The sequence below is a fragment of the Dermacentor silvarum genome, chromosome 9 (assembly GCF_013339745.2).
Source record: "Dermacentor silvarum isolate Dsil-2018 chromosome 9, BIME_Dsil_1.4, whole genome shotgun sequence".
NCBI classification, from domain to species: Eukaryota; Metazoa; Arthropoda; class Arachnida; order Ixodida; family Ixodidae; genus Dermacentor; species Dermacentor silvarum.
In genome coordinates, this window is record NC_051162.1 from 60,112,001 (window position 1) to 60,130,330 (window position 18,330).

Genomic DNA, 18,330 nt, shown 5'->3' on the forward strand with positions numbered 1-18,330 from the left:
TCAAGAGGGACAGCCATCACCGACACATGCATTACTATAAAGTGCATGCCAATCCTGCATTAATCTCGGGAGCAGCTATGATCTAAAGCAGGCACCCTCAATACATCAATCAATACACTACATCAGATACCACATTTCATACTTTGCATGCTATATGCTGCGGCAAGCAACCCAAGTAGCATTCTCATCACTCTGCACATTTTACAGCGCCGTTATATTTTGATCGGCAAGCTTTTGACAGAATAACTGCATCATATATCAGGTTACATCAAATAATATATTATTCATGCACCTTTGTACTTCCAGTATTTGGCATATGAGTTTGCTCACAAATGCAAGGCGTGCACTGGGGCCGGTGGTAGCAGCAAGGTGCCATTCCACTCATTTGGTGATAATTAGATTCATATCGGTGACACCTATGTAAATATATAATTTCGCTGCCTGAAACTCGGGACAGGTAATGTTGCATTAAATTAGATGAAAGATACCTAACATGGTGGCAAAAAAAATTTGGGCTACAAATGTAAACAGTGAGAAAAAGGCTTTGCCTGCTATATACGAAATAGAGTAGAATTGCTTCCCAGACATGCAAACTAATGACGAATTGCTCCACCCACCAAGTATGCACAAACTGCATTCCGAGTGGAAGCCTGTTCACACAAATCTTGCATGCAGCAAGAATATACAGCACAAACTGATGAAGACAGCACATGGAATGAGACAAAATGGAGAGCTGTCTTATTTCACTTACCCTGCTGTTTACTACTCTGTCTTCGCCTGCTTGTGCTGCAAGTAGTTGCAATACCTTAAGTAGCAAACAAAGACATCAAGCATAGCATAGGGGAAATTATATAGATTTATTAGTTGAATTAAAGAAATGACAAAAAAATGCCAATGAAAGTGGACGAAAAAAGAATTGGCTGCAGGTGGGGCACGAACCTACGTCTTCGGATTACATTTGTGATGCTCTTACCAACTCAGCTACCGCGGTGCCATTTCCCCATCCACTTTCTGAGGTATCTGAAAGCGATGACGCCTTCTGATAGCATGTGTGGGCTTATTAACCAGTTGCCTTCACCTAAAAAGGTCACATACACGCGACGCCTGTGGCAGAAAGGATGTTCCACATATGCCATCAAGGCAGTGAGCGGCGGCGCTGGCTAACACTCCCAGGGTTAATTGTAGTAGCAAAACAAATACCTCAGAAAGTATAGACACGAAATGGCACCGCGGAATTGGTAAGAACATCGCACGCGTAATGTGAAGACGTGGGTTCCTGCCCCACTTGCGGCCAGTATTTTTTTTTCTTTCGTAATAAGTACAATTCACCCTATGCTATCCTTGTGATCTGTTAGTTGGCTTATGTCATGATATGAGAAAAATCAGGCCCTTGGTTTCTTTCTTCCCGTTGATTACTTGCAATGTAACACAACTAGCCTTAATAAATGCCGCACGCTGCAACATCATGCAAAAGGAGGACTCCATGAAAAGAACAAAAATTCAACTGCGGCAACAGCACTACACAAAGAATACACTCAGTGGTGTACTGTCCCTTTGCATGCCCACTGTATCTATATATGTCCTGAAATTGTCTAAATCACGGCGCTGTGCGTGTGTCAAAATTCTGTCCTTGTCCTGTCGCGCTGCATAGCGTTATCACATATCCTGAAAGCTAACTGTACTATAGGCCCACCGCAACCAAGCTTGACTATATGCTTAATGAATATTGGACTGATTACTGCTTCACTGCAAGTACACAGAAGAATTTGTTAAGTGCAAGAGAGAGGTGTCAAGAACTACATGCAGCTTTTGAGTTACATTGAGCTTTTCAGCGCATTACAAAACAAAACAAATAGATGTGCATGAAATAAAATTTAAAGTAGAAGCCATCCTTAATGATTCTCTATATTGACACGTACACATGTTTATCTTTCACCGGTGGCCGCTTTCAACATTGGCTGACAAATGTTAAACGTTATCGCTCGGCGCAGGACGCGCCTGCATTGGAAGCTTCTCGGACGTTATCAATGCTTCTATCCGTCGTCTGTGGTCACCGACGCCCATGTAATCTGATTGTATGAGCGACGCGAATTGTCTAGAACTTTCCGGAAGACACGCGGGCATCAGGGATTAATCTGGACCCTTCGATGACTCAGGTATAAAAGCCAACGCGTTTCGCCGCTGATCAGATTTCGACGATCGCCGACTGTGTTCGCCGCTATCGTTGTGCTTCAAGTGTAACTTGCTTTTGTGGGCACAGGTTCGCCCAATAAAGAATAAGTTTCGTCATTCCCAGTTTTACGACTGTTTGCTTCATCGTCACTACTACGTGACATCTGGTGGAGGTGCTTTTATGTCCTTGTACCGGACCCCCCCGTCCAGCCGTGAGCCAAGCCCACACCGTCTAGAAGACGTCGACGCCTACCCCGACCAGCGAGCTAGTCGCAGGCTACTGAACCTGCCACCGGAGTACGAACCCCTACCTGAGAAGACCAAGAGGACAAAAGTCATGACCTCGGCAGCAGCTACCATGACAGCCCCTGTGCCAACATCTGCGGTCGTGATGCAACAATCCAGGGAGCCGCCGACTTTCCGCGGTTCGCCATGTGAAGACGCCGAAAGCTGGCTGGAGGCATACGACCGGGTCGCTACGTTCAACAAGTGGGACTGCGACGAAAAGCTGCGCCATGTTTACTTCTCTCTTGAAGATGGCGCCAGAACCTGGTTCGAGAATAGGGAACGTTCACTAACAACCTGGGACCTCTTCCGAGCCACCTTCCTGGACACCTTCACGAGCATCGTCCGTAAAGAAAGAGCTGCAGCCTTGCTGGAAAACCGTGTACAGCTCCCGAATGAGGGCATCGGTATGTACACTGAAGAAATGACTCGATTGTTCCGGCACGCCGATCCAGCTATGCCCGAAGACAAGAAAGTTCGCTTGCTCATGCGGGGAGTTAAGCAGGTGCTATTCGCCGGACTGGTACGGAATCCACCAACAACAGTCCAAGACTTTCTCTCGGAGGCTACGACGATCGAGAAAGCACTGGACATGCGCAACCGGCAATACAATCGCCGTTCGACGCCACACTACGCCGAAGTCCAAGGACTTTCCGACGACCTACGAGACACCATCAGGGCGATAGTACGCGAAGAGCTGCGGAAGTTGCTACCGTCGTCGCAGCCTCAAGTTGCTTCCATCGCCGATATCGTGCGGGAGGAAATCCAGCAATCGCTAGGACTTCCCGAATCGCCGCAACCCCAGCCGGAAGCGATGACATACGCCGCCGTCGCCCGTCGTCAAGGCCCCCCTCCGCGCTCGCGCCAGGGCCTCGTAACGCCGCAATTCCGTCGCCCAGCGCCGCCGCCGCAGCCAGCACGCCCGCCCGTCGCCCAGCGCAGCTACCCGAGAAAAACGGACATTTGGCGCGCTCCCGACCACCGCCCGCTCTGCTATCCCTGCGGGGAAGCCGGCCATGTCTACCGCCGATGCCCATACCGCGAGATGGGCCTACGAGGGTTCGCCGTCAACGCGCCACGTCCACAGCTTGGCGAGCGACCACGTGACATCGCCGACTACCTCGCCGGAGCTCAGTGGCAACCACGACGACCCTCACGCTCGCCGTCACCAGGCCGCTACATCTCGCCCCATCGCCGTCAGTGCACCGGTCCCACTCGGGGCCGATCTCCCAGTCCTTACCCGGGAAACTAAAGGCAGCAACCGATGGAGGTGCGGTTGCTGTACGACGCAATACCGAAGATCCTCCACCGCCGACGAAGAAGATTCGCGAATCACCACGACGAGGTATCAGCACACCGCCTGGCAAGAGCCCTAACGACAACACTTCGCCGCCGAAAGAAGACCTACCGACGCGACGTAGCAGCAGCGGAGCAAGCCGACGCAGCCGTGATCCGACGCCACGACTTAACCGCAACGCCAGTCGACGGTCTACCGACTAATACCCCTGTCACACGGCACGTGTAATGTCATTTGCAGTAAATGACATTCATACCGAATGTCATTGCGGTCTTGCGTTCCCAGTCTACACGGGTAAACAAAATGGCATTCGCAATTGATGGCAATGTTTATCGGCAGGCTGCTATGATAACGAAACCTGCGAAATCGTGCTATTTATTTACACATTTTTACTATTTTGTAAGTAATGCAATGATAAACATTGGAAGGTTATTTGCAAATATATTGCAAAGCCATACGACAGCATTAGTGGAAAAGAAATGCTTATAAATATCCAAAGCAAGACTGGCTCAAAGCCGCTTACGATTCCATCCGCAGCTGGCGCTATGGCGGACGGTGAAAGCGTTGTCGAATTTATGACAGTGACAAATGACGAGCAATGCAAACAAGCATTAATTGTTCTCCAGCTGTTGAGGATGAAGCGTCGAAACCGGCTGAAGCGGATCAAGCTTGCTACTGAGGCATGCGCAAGGACAACGAGGGATTTGGAGCTGCGTCTGCAAGCCAATACGGTCACGTTGGCCGCTGTTTGGGCTGCCACTTCGCCAGGGATTATCCGAGAACGATGGTGCTTCCCAAGAAACGAAAATTGGTTTGAGGACACTCTCCCTCACCTGGGTGAAGTTAATTTCAAGCAGGCGTTCCGCGTGAACCCTTCCACATTCAGATACCTGGTGATATCATTGCAGTGCGTCTTGGAGCGTCAGGTCACCAACATGCGCAAGCCAATTAGCGCGGAAAAACGCGTAGCCGTGGGATTGTACCGCCTCTGTTCCAGCGCCGAAGATCGTACGATTGCACACCTGTTTGGCATCGGCCGATCTACTGTGAACATTGTGTACAGAGAGTTTTGCCGAGCAGTTGTGGACATTCATGAAGGCACCTGGGTGCGCATGCCACGGAAGGAGGAAATTGCCGAGCAGATGCGCGAGTTTCACGCCGTAACTGGTTTCCCGCAGGCCATGGGTGCACTAGACGGCTGCCACTTTCCCATATCTCCGCCCAAGAAAGATGCAGTCGACTACTATAACTACAAGGGATGGTACGCTTTTTTTTACGTTGTCTTTATATGTGGTAGCAGCACAGGGTCAGGACAAAACATCAAATAATTGAAAACTGCGTTACGAATAAATGTACTTTATTGGAAAATCAGTAAGTAGAAGTGAAAGCACGTGCCAAGGAATTAAGCTTTCTTTAAAAATGTGAAGTTTGGGATATTCAGGCATATGCAGCTCGTACAATGAAAAACACACTTTCATATCGGCACTTTTATTTAAATATGTGAGAATTCTTTTCTCTGCTTGTGATTAGTGCCGCATAAGACCTCGTTATTTTCCTTGAATAACATTCAGGAAGTAGCATCTATACCTTATATTTCTTCCTTCACAATCGTGTAGTAAACATGTTCAGGATACTTACCAGCCCATACTAAAATGCTAGTAGCTTCAGTATGAAATTATTCCACCGAAGAGATTGTCAATTTAAAAACCATCGTTAAAGAAAGTTTCGTTTAAAGGTGACAAAATTTATATCTTATAAAACCTGTACGAATTCAAATATTTATGTGTATGCTGCTGCTAATACCCTGAAACGTGATGTTAATAAAATGTTTAGTTTTTTAATTCACTTCGGATAATTTCTCCACACTGCTGGCAAACAATTATTTCATGCAGGTACAGCATCATACTGCTTGCAGTTGCCGACCACCGCTACCGCTTCTTGTACTTGAACGTGGGGAGCCCGGGTAGATGCCACGACGCCCATGTTTACGGACGGTCAAGATTGAAGACAATAGTGGAGAGTGATCACTTCAACTCTCCGGTGTCAGTAATTGAAGGAGTGCCTGTACTACCCATCATGCTCTGTGACCAAGCATTTCCGCTGACACCGCATTTAATGAAACCATATGCAAATGCCCCAAGTGGTTCTAAGCAAGCAATCTTCAACTACAACCTGTCAAAGTCGAGGCGCATTGTGGAAAACGCATTCGGCCGAGTGAAAGCACGCTTCAGGTTCATTCTGAAGAGAATGGAATGCAAACTGTCCAATGCCAAACTGGCCATTAGGGCATCCTGCACTTTACACAACATCTGCGAATGCTTTCGAGATCATGTGGATGAGCAGTGGATACAGGATGTGTACACCTTCAACGAAATGTACAAGCAGCCCCTGCACAATTCTGATGCATGCATTGGCGAAGGCGAGGATATAAGGGCTGCGCTTGCAGAGTATTTTTGGAAACGAGCCCAATGAACATAGTTGACCACAAGCAGCTCAAACACCATGCTTTATTTTGCCAAATACTTCACGAGCGCGTCAGTCAACAGTTTTTCTGTAGCTGCTGATTCGCGCACAATGTCAAGTTCCATTCGCCGTAGCTCCAACTCTTGCTTCCTGCTTTCGTTTAGGTCAGCACACAACTGCCGGTTCGTAGCGACTAGTTGCGCTAGGAGAGTCTTTTGTGTGGTGCGCCTGCTCGTTTGATTGTTTTGCTGGCTGTTTACTTCTGCCTGTGGTTGGGCCCAACAGTCGTCTGTGCTGTATGGTGATGAGGGCAAGTATAATGTACTTGTATTATGTGAACATTCATCTGGTGATGCTGGAGGTGGCTGGGAGTCTTCTTCGCCCAACGGCCCGTGCTCCATACTATGAATAATCTGAGAAAATGAAAGAGAATATAGCACATGTGAACATATTTGTAAAGAGACTGTTTGCAATGAGTGTTCTGATTGTTACCACAGAAGCAAAAAGCAACTACCTCTCGCATGCAGCCTTCACAAGCTGAGTAGGCGTATTACCCGTTTCTATAATAAATATTCTACATATACTCTCGCATCTTGCAGCCACACAATGTTTATGTTGGTACACCATCAAGTGTGAATTCATGTTGACATTCTTACCCAGCCACAACAGCAGTTGTGCATAATGAATTGATAAACAAGTCATGTTTGCCGCATGTGATGCCAACAACGGAACACACTAAATCAGTGTGCCTTCTTCCTGGTAAGTGATACAAAACAAAACATCTTTCGTACGCAGGTTGCACAGGATCCCTGCATGCTACAAAATATGTACTTACTATTTCAACAGTGGCGTCTTCGCCACACGTTTCTTCAGTGAGGCTGCTGTCGTTCATTGGCAGGCTGCCAAGGAACCTAGAAATGTCCTTGTAAAATCTCCACGTAATGGCTCCTTGTCCGGTCGTCTTTCGGCTGAGGTTCCTGCAAGAAACATATGGCATAATCTTCAGAGAATTGTACTATGTTACTGCTAGTAGGGATGCCAGTACCCTTTCAAAACATGCAGTTCGTAAGCTATATCTGCCCAACAATGCATTGCAATTATGCTCCTTTCGGTACTTCTGCTATTACAACTGCTTCACGTTCATCTAGTCAAGGTGAGAGCAGCGTTAGCAAATATTTCTAGACGACAGTGCTTTTGAAAAAAGTATGCATTTGCTTGTTTTCTACTTAAACCACGCAGTCGACATGCAGGAATATTTGGCACGAGAAACGCAAAGAATGCAAAAATGCCTTGGGAAAAGTACTAGTACCTAGAGTGCAAAGTCAAAAAAATTCTGCAACCAAGAACTACGCACAGCTGCATTAGGAAGCGTTTGCAAGCCCTGCTGTAGTAAAAGCTCAAATCACTACGATGTCCCACTCTACGAAATCTTAAAAAAAATGCATATAAAGAATGAAGACACATCGTTTCTAATTAGCGCCGCGTGAAGGGCGCATCGAAAGCATGTTTCTTATCATGTGCCTGTTATAACGCGTGGCGCCCCAGCACAAGTTGCCCAGTCCGAACGGGGGTTCGCCCAACACAAAATCAAGCGACATTCGCGCCTTTCAGTCTATTATCCACTAACAGCGTACTTCGCTGCGTGTGCCATGGCCGGACTAGAGGGGAGACGGGATACGCGTGCACATTGTGCGTGCTTCGCACCTCCCTGTCCGGCTTAGCGGGTGCGCAGTTAAGCAACTAAACAGCATGCACGCGAGGAGTTTGGCCTTGTACGGAAGTGTTCACTTACCGGTACCGGTTTCCCAAATTTTCTATCTTGCTTTTAATTTCTTTCACACTCTTCTCCACCCCTTGCGCACGCAGGCACTCGGCTATGGCGACGTAGACTTTCAGGTTGCGCTTCGTCTTGCGCAAGTCACTGAGGTGGTCCTCCCAGACTTTCAAAAGCGCGCGCGTCTCGTCGTCGCTCCAGTGGGTTTTGTGCTTCTCATTTTCTGCTGACGAAGCTGCCCGGTTGCCTTCCATGGTTGGTACAAGGGTTAACGCGGCACCACTTCGCAGAAAAACAACATGCAGACGGGAATGAACAAGCGTTTCTAAACATGGCCGACAAGAGCTAGGTACTGATAAGTGGTGATAACTGCTGATAACGTCCTGCCGGAGTCTGGGAACAAGAATATAATGCACAAACCGCTTCAACTGGCATGCTGTACGTCATAAAATATTTACAAGATTTATAACTGCAAATAATAAGAACTTTTACCCTAATTCTATTTAGTTTTAAGTTATCGTTATTGTAACCTTTTGCCAAGCCCCTGTCGTCGAGATTACACAAGTCGCGCGCGAATGAGTTCGGGAAACTCATTCAATGGGCGAATGCCATTAGCTGTGAATGTCATTCGCTATGCCCGTGTAGAAGCAACAAAAATGGCATTAACACGTAATCTCATTCGCTGCGAATGACATTACACGTGCCGTGTGACAGGGGTATAAGACGTGCTAATCGATGGTCATCACGTCACTGCTCTCGTCGACACTGGAGCCGACTATTCCGTCTTCAGTGGCCCGTTCGCCGCCAAGTTGAAGAAAGTGAAGACTGCCTGGCAAGGACCCGATATCCGTACAGCGGGAGGCCACCTAATAACGCCGGCTGGAATCTGCACAGCACGAGTCACTGTGAACAACCGCACTTACCCGGCGAGCTTCGTAATCCTGCAGCACTGCTCCAGGGATGTCATCCTAGGCATGGACTTTCTAAACCAACACGGTGCAGTCATCGACTTAAGGTCCAAGTCGGTAACGCTTTCAACGCACAACGCGATACCACCGGATACAGACATCAGTTACCATGCCTTGAATGTGCTAGAAGAACAAGTCACCGTTCCGCCTCGCTCCAGCGTAATGATTTCCGTCGGTACCGAAGTGCCTGCAGACATGGAGGGCGTCATCGAGGGCGATCATCACTTACTGCTCGACCGTGAAATTTGCGTCGCTAGAGGCATAGCTGAGCTACGTGCAGGGAAAGCAAGGGTGATGCTCACGAACTTCAGCCCCGAATACAAGCACATTAACAAAGGCACGACGGTCGCGTACATCGAATAAATAATACAAGCCAGCAGTGCTTTCGCCTTCACGGATTCCAGTGCACCTGCAACGACGACTATAGTACCTGAACCAACTTTCGACGTCAATCAGAACCTTTCCAGGCATAGGAAAGAACAACTAAAGGCTCTGCTCCTGCAATACAAGGACTGCTTCTCGTCGTCGTCAAAAGTTCGACAAACCCCTGTCGCCAAGCACCGCATCATAACCGACGAAAATGTCCGCCCACTCCGTCAGAGCCCGTACCGAGTTTCGGCGCGCGAACGCGAGGCCATAAGGCAACAAGTCGACGAAATGCTACGCGACGACATCATCCAGCCGTCCAAGAGTCCGTGGGCGTCCCCCGTGGTGTTAGTGAAGAAGAAGGATGGAACCCTACGTTTCTGCGTCGATTATCGTCGCCTCAACAAGATCACGAAGAAGGACGTATACCCCCTCCCACGGATTGACGACGCCTTGGATCGACTCTACAACGCAAAGTATTTTTTGTCGATGGACCTCAAAACCGGCTACTGGCAAATCGAAGTCGACGAGAGGGACCGGGAGAAGACTGCCTTTATAACACCAGACGGACTGTTCGAGTTCAAGGTCATGCCGTTTGGTCTTTGCTCGGCACCTGCGACTTTCCAACGCGTCATGGATACAGTACTGGCAGGCTTGAAGTGGCAGACTTGCCTCGTGTATTTGAGGTCGGACTATGAGGTCGTGCCAGACGGCATTTCGCAATCACAGCGGCGCCGCGCACGACCCGAAGTCATCCATGTGGTGCGTCTTAAGCCTTTCTACGCCCGCTGACGAACTTAGGTACTTTGTTACTTTATTTTTTTTTCTTTAATACGCGTGGTTTTGTTTTCGCTTTCACATTTGTTTGTAGCATCGGGACGATGCTTTTTAAGGGGAGGGTATTGACACGTACACATGTTTATCTTTCACCGGTGGCCGCTTTCAACATTGGCTCACAAATGTTAAATGTTATCGCTCGGCGCAGGACGCGCCTGCATTGGAAGCTTCTCGGACGTTATCAATGCTTCTATCCGTCGTCTGTGGTCACCGACGCCCATGTAATCTGATTGTATGAGCGACGCGAATTGTCTAGAACTTTCCGGAAGACACGCGGGCATCAGGGATTAATCTGGAACCTTCGATGACAGGTATAAAAGCCGACGCGTTTCGCCGCTGATCAGATTTCGACGATCGCCGACTGTGTTCGCCGCTATCGTTGTGCTTCAAGTGTAACTTGCTTTTGTGGGCACAGGTTCGCCCAATAAAGAATAAGTTTCGTCATTCCCAGTTTTACGACTGTTTGCTTCATCGTCACTACTACGTGACAATATCATGTGAAGCATTTCTGAAAAGTATAGATGATGCAAATGTGTGCAGGGAGTAGGGACAATATTATGATGACTATAGTAGGAAGCTGAAATGACAATGCTGGCACAATAACCATGGTGTGAAGACAAATGTGTGAAGACAGTGCAATTGGTGCAACAAAGCGATGATGCCATGACGATAATGGTGAAATTACGATGATGGCACGGTCACATATGACAATGCAGTGGCAGCAACAGAGTAAAAATGGCCGAAAGATGACATGACAACAAAAAAATTATCACAATGTCATGCAAGCAAATAAATGATGACAACAGCATGAAGACAGCATGTTGCTGTTGGAGCTCAAGTTTTCAGTCACGTGCATTACCTGCCACTGCCGCCTGCCTTAATTCGCACTATATCCAATGTCTACGCTCTGTCTGGTACCGGCCAATCAGGCTATTTTAACTGGCATTATATCCAGTGTTTTTATGCACTATGTCTGATACTAGCCAATTAAGCTGCTTTAATTCACACTATGTCCAATGTTTGTTCACACCATGTCCAGCGGCTTTTCGAGCTTCACCACCTCCAGATAGGCCAACATTTTGAGGACAGATTGTTGCATCCTGGCTATGACCTGTATCTGATTAGGCAAAGAAATGCTTTGTGTTTAAAAGAAGCAGGTGCGAGGAGCATGGTCCGATACAGCTGTGTAAATTACACATCTTCCCTATTACGGCTGATGAATATTCAGTTAGGGTTGCTGCAGCATCGTTAGTATAGCTGACCAATGTCTTGTAAATGCATGGCCTTCTATTATCTATATGATAGTACTCTTTCGCTACTCCGATTGGGCTGATCAGGTTGTGCTGCTGTGAAGGATGGCGCTTGGCAAGAATTGAAAACCTTAATGGAGAACAGGACAACAGCTTGCCGATGGGATAATTGGTTCGTAATTCTTCGGAAAACCTTTGTGCTAGTCTGTTTTGCTAACAGGTCAAATGTGCCGGTTTATGGAAACAACCTAGATACAGTCTTGGTTCTGAATTCAACCAATTCGAGTAATCCAGTGTAACAATGAAACGCAGACATTTCATTGAAAGAAGAGAAGTTAACATGAAAATGGAGGCTTAAGTGATTAACAGTGGTAAAACAAGGGACATATTATCGGCCATGCGTTGGGGGGAACACACAAAACGGGATAATAAGACGTTCTAGAGCACAATTAATCTATTCCGAATTTCCTGCTGGATTGCATTCAGCTTCGACACGTGCCGCACGGAGCACAGTCTTGGGTCCAGCGAAAACAATAGGCGCGTATTGCACTTGGGGGCTTGAACTTGGCCTCAGAAACAACGCGCGTGCGGATGGCCGTAGCTACCATCCGCGCCTTTCACTCGACTGGCACACTGGTGTTACCAGCAAGATTACGTGCCGCCGCTGAGGGTGCATTCGATTAAGCACGCGGCGGTGCGTAATCTATAACGCCAGCGTGCGAATAAAAGGCGCGGATATCTCCGGCCAAGCGCTCGCGCGTTGTTAACATATTTGAGGTTCGTACAGCACAAGGTGCAGCCATTTCGAACCACCAACAAAACCAAGAAGCTGTCGTACTCACCCACTGCTAACAGAGTCGCTGGCGCCGGCGGTTTCCCCTCCTGCCACACGATGTCCACAGCCGTTCCCGCTAGCCTTCATATCGCGGCGGCTGGGTCCTCCAAAATAGCCATCCCTACAGCCGCGTTCGCGACGTTCTTGACGGGATAGACATCCCACTTATTCTCTGTAAGCCACTTCACCAACACGTGGTCCATGGCTGCAGTGTATCGGAATAAACAAAACCACGTGGTGCGGCGCGCGTAGGATGGCAAGGGCAAGAATCGCGTGCCCGCGTCTTTTATCCCCCTGTGCAGCGCGGTTGAGGTGTCCTCTATTGAGAGACAGTTGTCGCGTTGCACTTTGGCCCAATCTTTCACCCTTTCCAACTATAATCTCTTCTCTTGTATAAATGTCAAAATTGCATTGAATTGGATCTGATCGGATCGATTTGATGAACTGTTTATTAGCAATATTGCAAAACTCGAAGGCTAAGTTTTTGCGTACTATAGGTGCCAAAAGTGACGTCAAGGTAGCCATATTCTAAACATAACATTAAGCGAATCAAAGCATGCAGTTGCGTAAATCAAAGATAATGAAAAGTCAATTTCGCTCAAATTAAGCAGACTGAAAAACAGGTAAATACAATTTCAGCGCGCGCGCACGCGTGCTCGCATCTCAGTTTTGTTTTCAGGAAGCTAAAACGCCATACAGAATGCTCTCACCGCACTTGACATGAAGTACAGCTTCGAACAGCCCGTGTAACATTTTGTCGTATGCATTAGACATGACAAACCCAGACACGCAGAATTCACATATTTTTAACGAGGTGCGAAGTTAAATTTCATTTCAATGAAGTTAAATCCATTTCAGTTAAATTAAATTCATCAAAACAGTGAAACGCTGATGTTTGAAACATAAGAAAAGTAATGATTGCTTAATCATTAATAAGAAATGGAAAAATCAATCATCAAAACACATGGGCACCGTACAGACATGCACACAATCATACAGTACCTACAACACTTTGCAAATACATATATAAAAATTAATTTAAAAGTTTAATCAGACCTTCATTATGATACTTGAAAATCGTGGGAAGAAAAATATGAAATCGTACATCGCCACATACAGAAATAAAAAGAATACTTCGGTAGGGCTTATGCACATTCTTCTTTCTGAAGAATATATATATATATATATATATATATATCCTGCAAAAGAAGTCATGTTTGAATACACGTACCCGTTTTTAACGTGAGTTATGCAGACTTGAAAAAAATCGTGTATGTGCGGCAGATAGCAATTCTACTTCTTGAGATGTATGACGTAATAGTTCAGGGGAAATCCGCTGAACTATTATCTTGCCTTTGTTTCGAGTAGTCGACAAATTCGACTTCGCCCTGCCATCTCCTAGCCGCCTGGGTAGCTCAGATGGTAGAGCGGCTGCCCCGGAAAGGCGGTGGTCCCGGGTTCGAGTCCCGGACCAGGACGAATTTTTCATCATCTGGGAGGCTTTCTTTCGAGGAATCCAGTTGGGTTTCCCTTCTACCAATTGCTACATTTGGGTGGATGTCTCAGTTTCCCTTTAATTACTTCTTGAGCTGGATCGTGCACCTCGAAGAGGATGGCATAATGTAAAATTGACTAACGAACAAAGTTCACCAATCACCTTTAAATTATCTTAACGCACATATTCACAATTCGGAGCGCTGTACAGTACTAGCTGGCTTGATTTCTCTTGATTATTACATTAACTTCCTAGCACCAATAAGTTTAGCACTATCAATATTAGGTGAAGAATTAAAAAAGCTGAAACTTCAAACGCGTATATATATATATATATATTTATATAGGACTACGTAAGTATATGATGCCCTGTCATACCGACCGTGCCAAGCCCACCAAGTACAGATTTTTTAATGTACAGATTTAAGGACCAACAAGAACATTGTAACTGAAGTTACGGGCAGGGTCAATGCGGGGTATTGCCGTGGCCATTAAAGCAATCGCCGATATGCTGCAACAAATGAAAATCCCTAAAATATCCCGATCGAAATAAATTAAAATGCAGTCGAGAGCGGTAGCAGTCAAATCGTATCAAGAGCGGCTTTTTGTAAAACAAACCTTATTTTCCTAGAAAGAGAAAATAACTACGACTGAAACCGTTTCTTCTTTGTTTCTTGAAGTAACCAGTTTTCCCAGATTGTCACCTAATTAACCTCGCACAGAATGCTCAGAGGCCTGAGGATGGGCCTGTATCAGTGAACGAGCCCATGCCTGGCGCGAGTGATCGAGGCCTGCGGCTGAGCCTTACAACCAAGGGAACTCGTCTCCGCGCACTTTGGGAAAGAATATATAGAAAAAACTAGCGTCACTCTCACAATTTCCTTCCAAGTGAATATAAATTGTGAACTCACAGGCTTCAATTCGGAAATTGCAATACATGCTGTAATTATAGGCAAGTAGTTGGTTCATTTGCGAAAAATTCTTTCTCGATTATAGAATTTAATTTCGTGAGCGAATAAGGTCGACCTGTTTTGTGGCGGAGAAAAACCATCGCTTTCCCCCCAAACACTTCACTAAATTATTCAATCGATGCTTTGTGCCATTTGTGCTGAAAGATGTCGAAAAGAAAAAGGTACATCATGTAAACACTTCACTTTCTTCCCGGATGTAAGAATAACGAGAGTAACAATTCCAATTCGATCTAAGTACTTCTTGCCTCAAACAACTCATCTATGTAGCGGCTCAAGCTCCAGAGAGGCACTTACACGAACATACACATATTACATCGCATGCACCCCACAGCCTACAGGGACGAATGCCCATGGTGTGGAGCCACACCAACCCTATACCACATTACGTGGGAGTGCACGCGACACAGCATAGAACATCATGACACGAACACCACGAGGGAGCAATGGGAGGCACTGCTGTCCAGCTCGGCCCTCGATGACCAGCTCAAGCTGATTCAGAGAGCAGAGAAGATGGCAAGAGCCAGCGGAGCCCTGGTCTAGGGGCCCCGACCATTAGCGATGCCCCATTGGGGCAAGACAAAAATATCTTTGCATTAAAGTTTATCTATCTATCTATCTATCTATCGATCTATCTATCTATCTATCTATCGCTAACAAGCTTGTTTTCTTCCTTCTTGAGGTAAATATGCTCACTGTTTGACGTACGCGTTGTTAGTGTTCAAGTGCCCAACAAGAATGAGATGCTGAAATATGTGACGATAAAGAGAAAGTGATTGTAGAGAGGAAAAGGTGCTATTTTCTGCAACCCTTTATGCCACTATAAGAATTCGCATAGCCATAACTGCGCTTTTTGCGTGACGAGGGACTGGACTGGACTGGACAAACTTTATTTGGGTCCTGCAGGACGCGCTCAGGGCGTAGCGGGCGTCTCCCACGTAGGGACCGACAGGGAATACCTGGCGGCCGCTTCGTGGGCCTGCTGAACGGTCCATTGCTGGTCGGCGAGGAGCGAGCTTTTGAGGGACTTCTCCCACTTGTCCGAGCATCCCAGCTTTTATTTTAATAACCACCTATTCCTTAAAGAAGGCTTTTCAAAAAAGGAGTGAGGGAGGGAGACAGCGAGAGAGAGAGATGCATCTAAACTAAAGCCGCAGCTTTCCCACTTAAGTTATCTTCTTTCTTTTCTGCCAACTAAAACCACCCACAAATAAAAAAAACGAAAGAGACATTTAATGAGGAAGTGAGCGATTCGAACGTCATTGCAGTTTTGTGACTATTTTGATTATGTTTATTTTGTCATGACCAGAAACGACTAGAACGAAAGTCAGTCTAAGCCAATCACGACCAAGCCAAGCCCAGAGTTGATTGTGTAGGTGTTCCCATGCTGTTCCTGCAGGTGATTGCTTCATTAAACAATCTAAATTCATCAGTCGATACTTTGTGTCATTTGCGCTGAAAGATACCGAAAAGGAAAAGGTACTACAAGCAGTATCTGTACGATGCCACCTGCGATGTTCCAGTTCGGACGCTACATCGAAAAAAGAACGCGGCAGCAGAAAGTAATGCTTTTGCTGTTCCTAGTTCTTGCGACAGTATCAGCAACGTAGTTCATTCGGACTCGGAAAGCGATACCGACACGACGACGGCTGAGCTTTCCAACGGAGACGACAATGAGATATGTAGTGTGCACTCTGACTCGGATCGCTCTTCAAACCAAAGTTCAGACGGCACCTACACCTCGAGCGACGACGACGACTGCGAGCCAAGAGCCGACGAGGGTTCAAGAACTAGCGAACTGGTAAGTTTATTGCAGCAGGCTGTTTTGGCGACCTTTTCGGGACATAGAGGTTGAAGTTTCGAATGTTGGTTTTGTATTGGCGATGGTCTGTGTATCGTTTCGCAGGACAGAGTGATGGGCTAATTCTTATTGCATTATGCGAGGTGTACGGCAAACAAGGATCGTAGCGCCGCGTCTTTGTCTTTCTTGTCTATGTGCCCCGTTTGCGCTGCTCATCTAAAGGGGAAGAAGTGCATAAAATTGCAATCTGATGTGGCAAGCCGTAGTGAGGGTCTCCGGAATAATTTTGGAAGCCTGACGTACTTGTTTAGCGTGCACATAAATATAAGGGAGTGGATATTGTGCCGGCAGCCGGCATTTTACAATCCCCAGATTATATGCGGGCACTGTCATCCAATTCGCTGTCGTGACTGCGGGACCACAGCCAAAAATTTATTTATTTATTGCAGTAAGTTCCCATAATTAAACGTAATTGTTTTTTCATATCCGCAATTATTTAAAATGTTATGAGCTAAAATGGCACCATTGGCTGGCTCGCATTAATGCATGTCCTGGAAGCGTGGCTGTATGGACTACCCCAAGGCACATAAATGCCCTTTTCTTCTAACCACGTTTTAACCGGCAAGGTTCCCGTGTGAAGCTTTTTCTTCAAGCTTCACACGGGAACCTTGCCGGTTAAAACGTGGTTAGAAGAAAAGGGCATTTATGTGCCTTGGGGTAGCAGATGCTTTCTGTGCAACAAATCTGAAACTATTGAACATGTTTTTATTGACTGTAATAATGCTATATTCTTTTGGGATATATTACAGAGAACTTTAAAGATAGACCTACCCCTAAATCCACATGGCATTCGTTTTCTGCCGCCTGAACGCGATTGTGAACAGATGGACGTTATCTTCTTACTCGGGCTACATGCAGTCTGGCGTTCTCTGTTGGCATATAGACACTGTGATGTTAAAGGCCGATCTGTGCATGATTATTTTGTTGAAATGGTTGTGAAAGTACGTGATGTGTACAAAACGACTGACTGTCATGAAGATGTGATATCAATGTGGGATGCTTTAGCACTTATAAAACGAGTGTGATCTGACAAACTCCTGTTCAGGCTTGTAGCCAAGCTGGAAATAAAGAAAAAAAAGTATAGACTAGTGGTTATCACGTTCGCCTTGAGACCAGGCGTACGCTAGTTCGAATCCCGCCTTGGCTAGAAGTTTCATTTTTTTTTCTTGGTATCACGCTTTGCTTTTTTTTCCTCTCTGGTGGCGCGGTCGGTTCAGCCCCGGCGCCGCGGCAGAAGCGTAGCAACACCCCAAATAAAAAAAGGTACTGCTCCAGTCACGTAGACTGCTCTCTCCCTGATAGTGAGATTATATTTGGATCATCAAAACAGTGATGCGTAGACTGCTCCCTCACTGATATTGAGATTAAATTTGGATCATCAAAACAGTGATGCGTTTATTTAGGAATGCCGGAATAATAACCGTGAATGGCCGGGCTCAACCGACCACGCCACCAAACAGAGAGGAAAAAAAAGCATTCTTTTTTTTTCCTCTCTGTTTGGTGGCGCGGTCGGTGCGGCCGCCGCGGCCGCAATCGAACCCGCGATCTCGAGATTAGCAGCGCAATGCCATAGCCAATAAGCTACCATGGTGGCTACGCTCCACATCAGAACCTTTTCAGATTCCTCTGTGCCATGAATACGCCGCTGCCAATAAATGTTTGTAGATCTGTGCCAACATACTTGAGCCATGCGTCAACAGGGCGCTTGAGCTCTTCTCTCTCCCGTGCACTGTGCGTTGGGTGCTTGTTAAGGAGCTCCA

The 18,330-nt window shown here is 46.6% G+C and overlaps 2 protein-coding genes across 2 annotated transcripts; one reads left to right on the forward strand and one right to left on the reverse strand.

Annotated features, from left to right (window-relative positions):
* Positions 1–3,957: 3,957 nt before the first annotated feature.
* On the forward strand, positions 3,958–6,226 carry LOC119465266 (uncharacterized). Its single transcript, XM_037726069.2, has 2 exons — positions 3,958–5,015; positions 5,647–6,226. The coding sequence occupies exons 1-2, from the start codon at positions 4,234–4,236 to the stop codon at positions 6,224–6,226; spliced, it is 1,362 nt and encodes a 453-aa protein (XP_037581997.1). The 5' UTR covers positions 3,958–4,233.
* Positions 6,227–6,261: 35 nt separating this feature from the next.
* LOC119465267 (myb/SANT-like DNA-binding domain-containing protein 1) lies at positions 6,262–8,709 on the reverse strand. Its single transcript, XM_037726070.2, has 3 exons — positions 8,010–8,709; positions 7,053–7,194; positions 6,262–6,630 (listed from the first exon to the last, which is right to left on the reverse strand). Exons 1-3 carry the CDS (start codon positions 8,243–8,245, stop codon positions 6,262–6,264), a joined length of 747 nt encoding a protein of 248 aa, XP_037581998.1. The 5' UTR covers positions 8,246–8,709.
* Positions 8,710–18,330: the final 9,621 nt, after the last annotated feature.

Excerpts from the sequence above, each read along its gene's own strand:
- LOC119465267 (XM_037726070.2), bottom strand. The coding sequence starts at position 8,245 with ATGGAAGGCAACCGGGCAGCTTCGTCAGCAGAAAATGAGAAGCACAAA. Across the intron at positions 7,195-8,009 it reads AATTTGGGAAACCGGTACCG|GAACCTCAGCCGAAAGACGA; the intron begins GTAAGTGAACAC and ends TGTTTCTTGCAG. Across the intron at positions 6,631-7,052 it reads AAGACGCCACTGTTGAAATA|ATTATTCATAGTATGGAGCA; the intron begins GTAAGTACATAT and ends TCATTTTCTCAG.
- LOC119465266 (XM_037726069.2), top strand. The coding sequence starts at position 4,234 with ATGCTTATAAATATCCAAAGCAAGACTGGCTCAAAGCCGCTTACGATT. Across the intron at positions 5,016-5,646 it reads TACTATAACTACAAGGGATG|GTACAGCATCATACTGCTTG; the intron begins GTACGCTTTTTT and ends TATTTCATGCAG.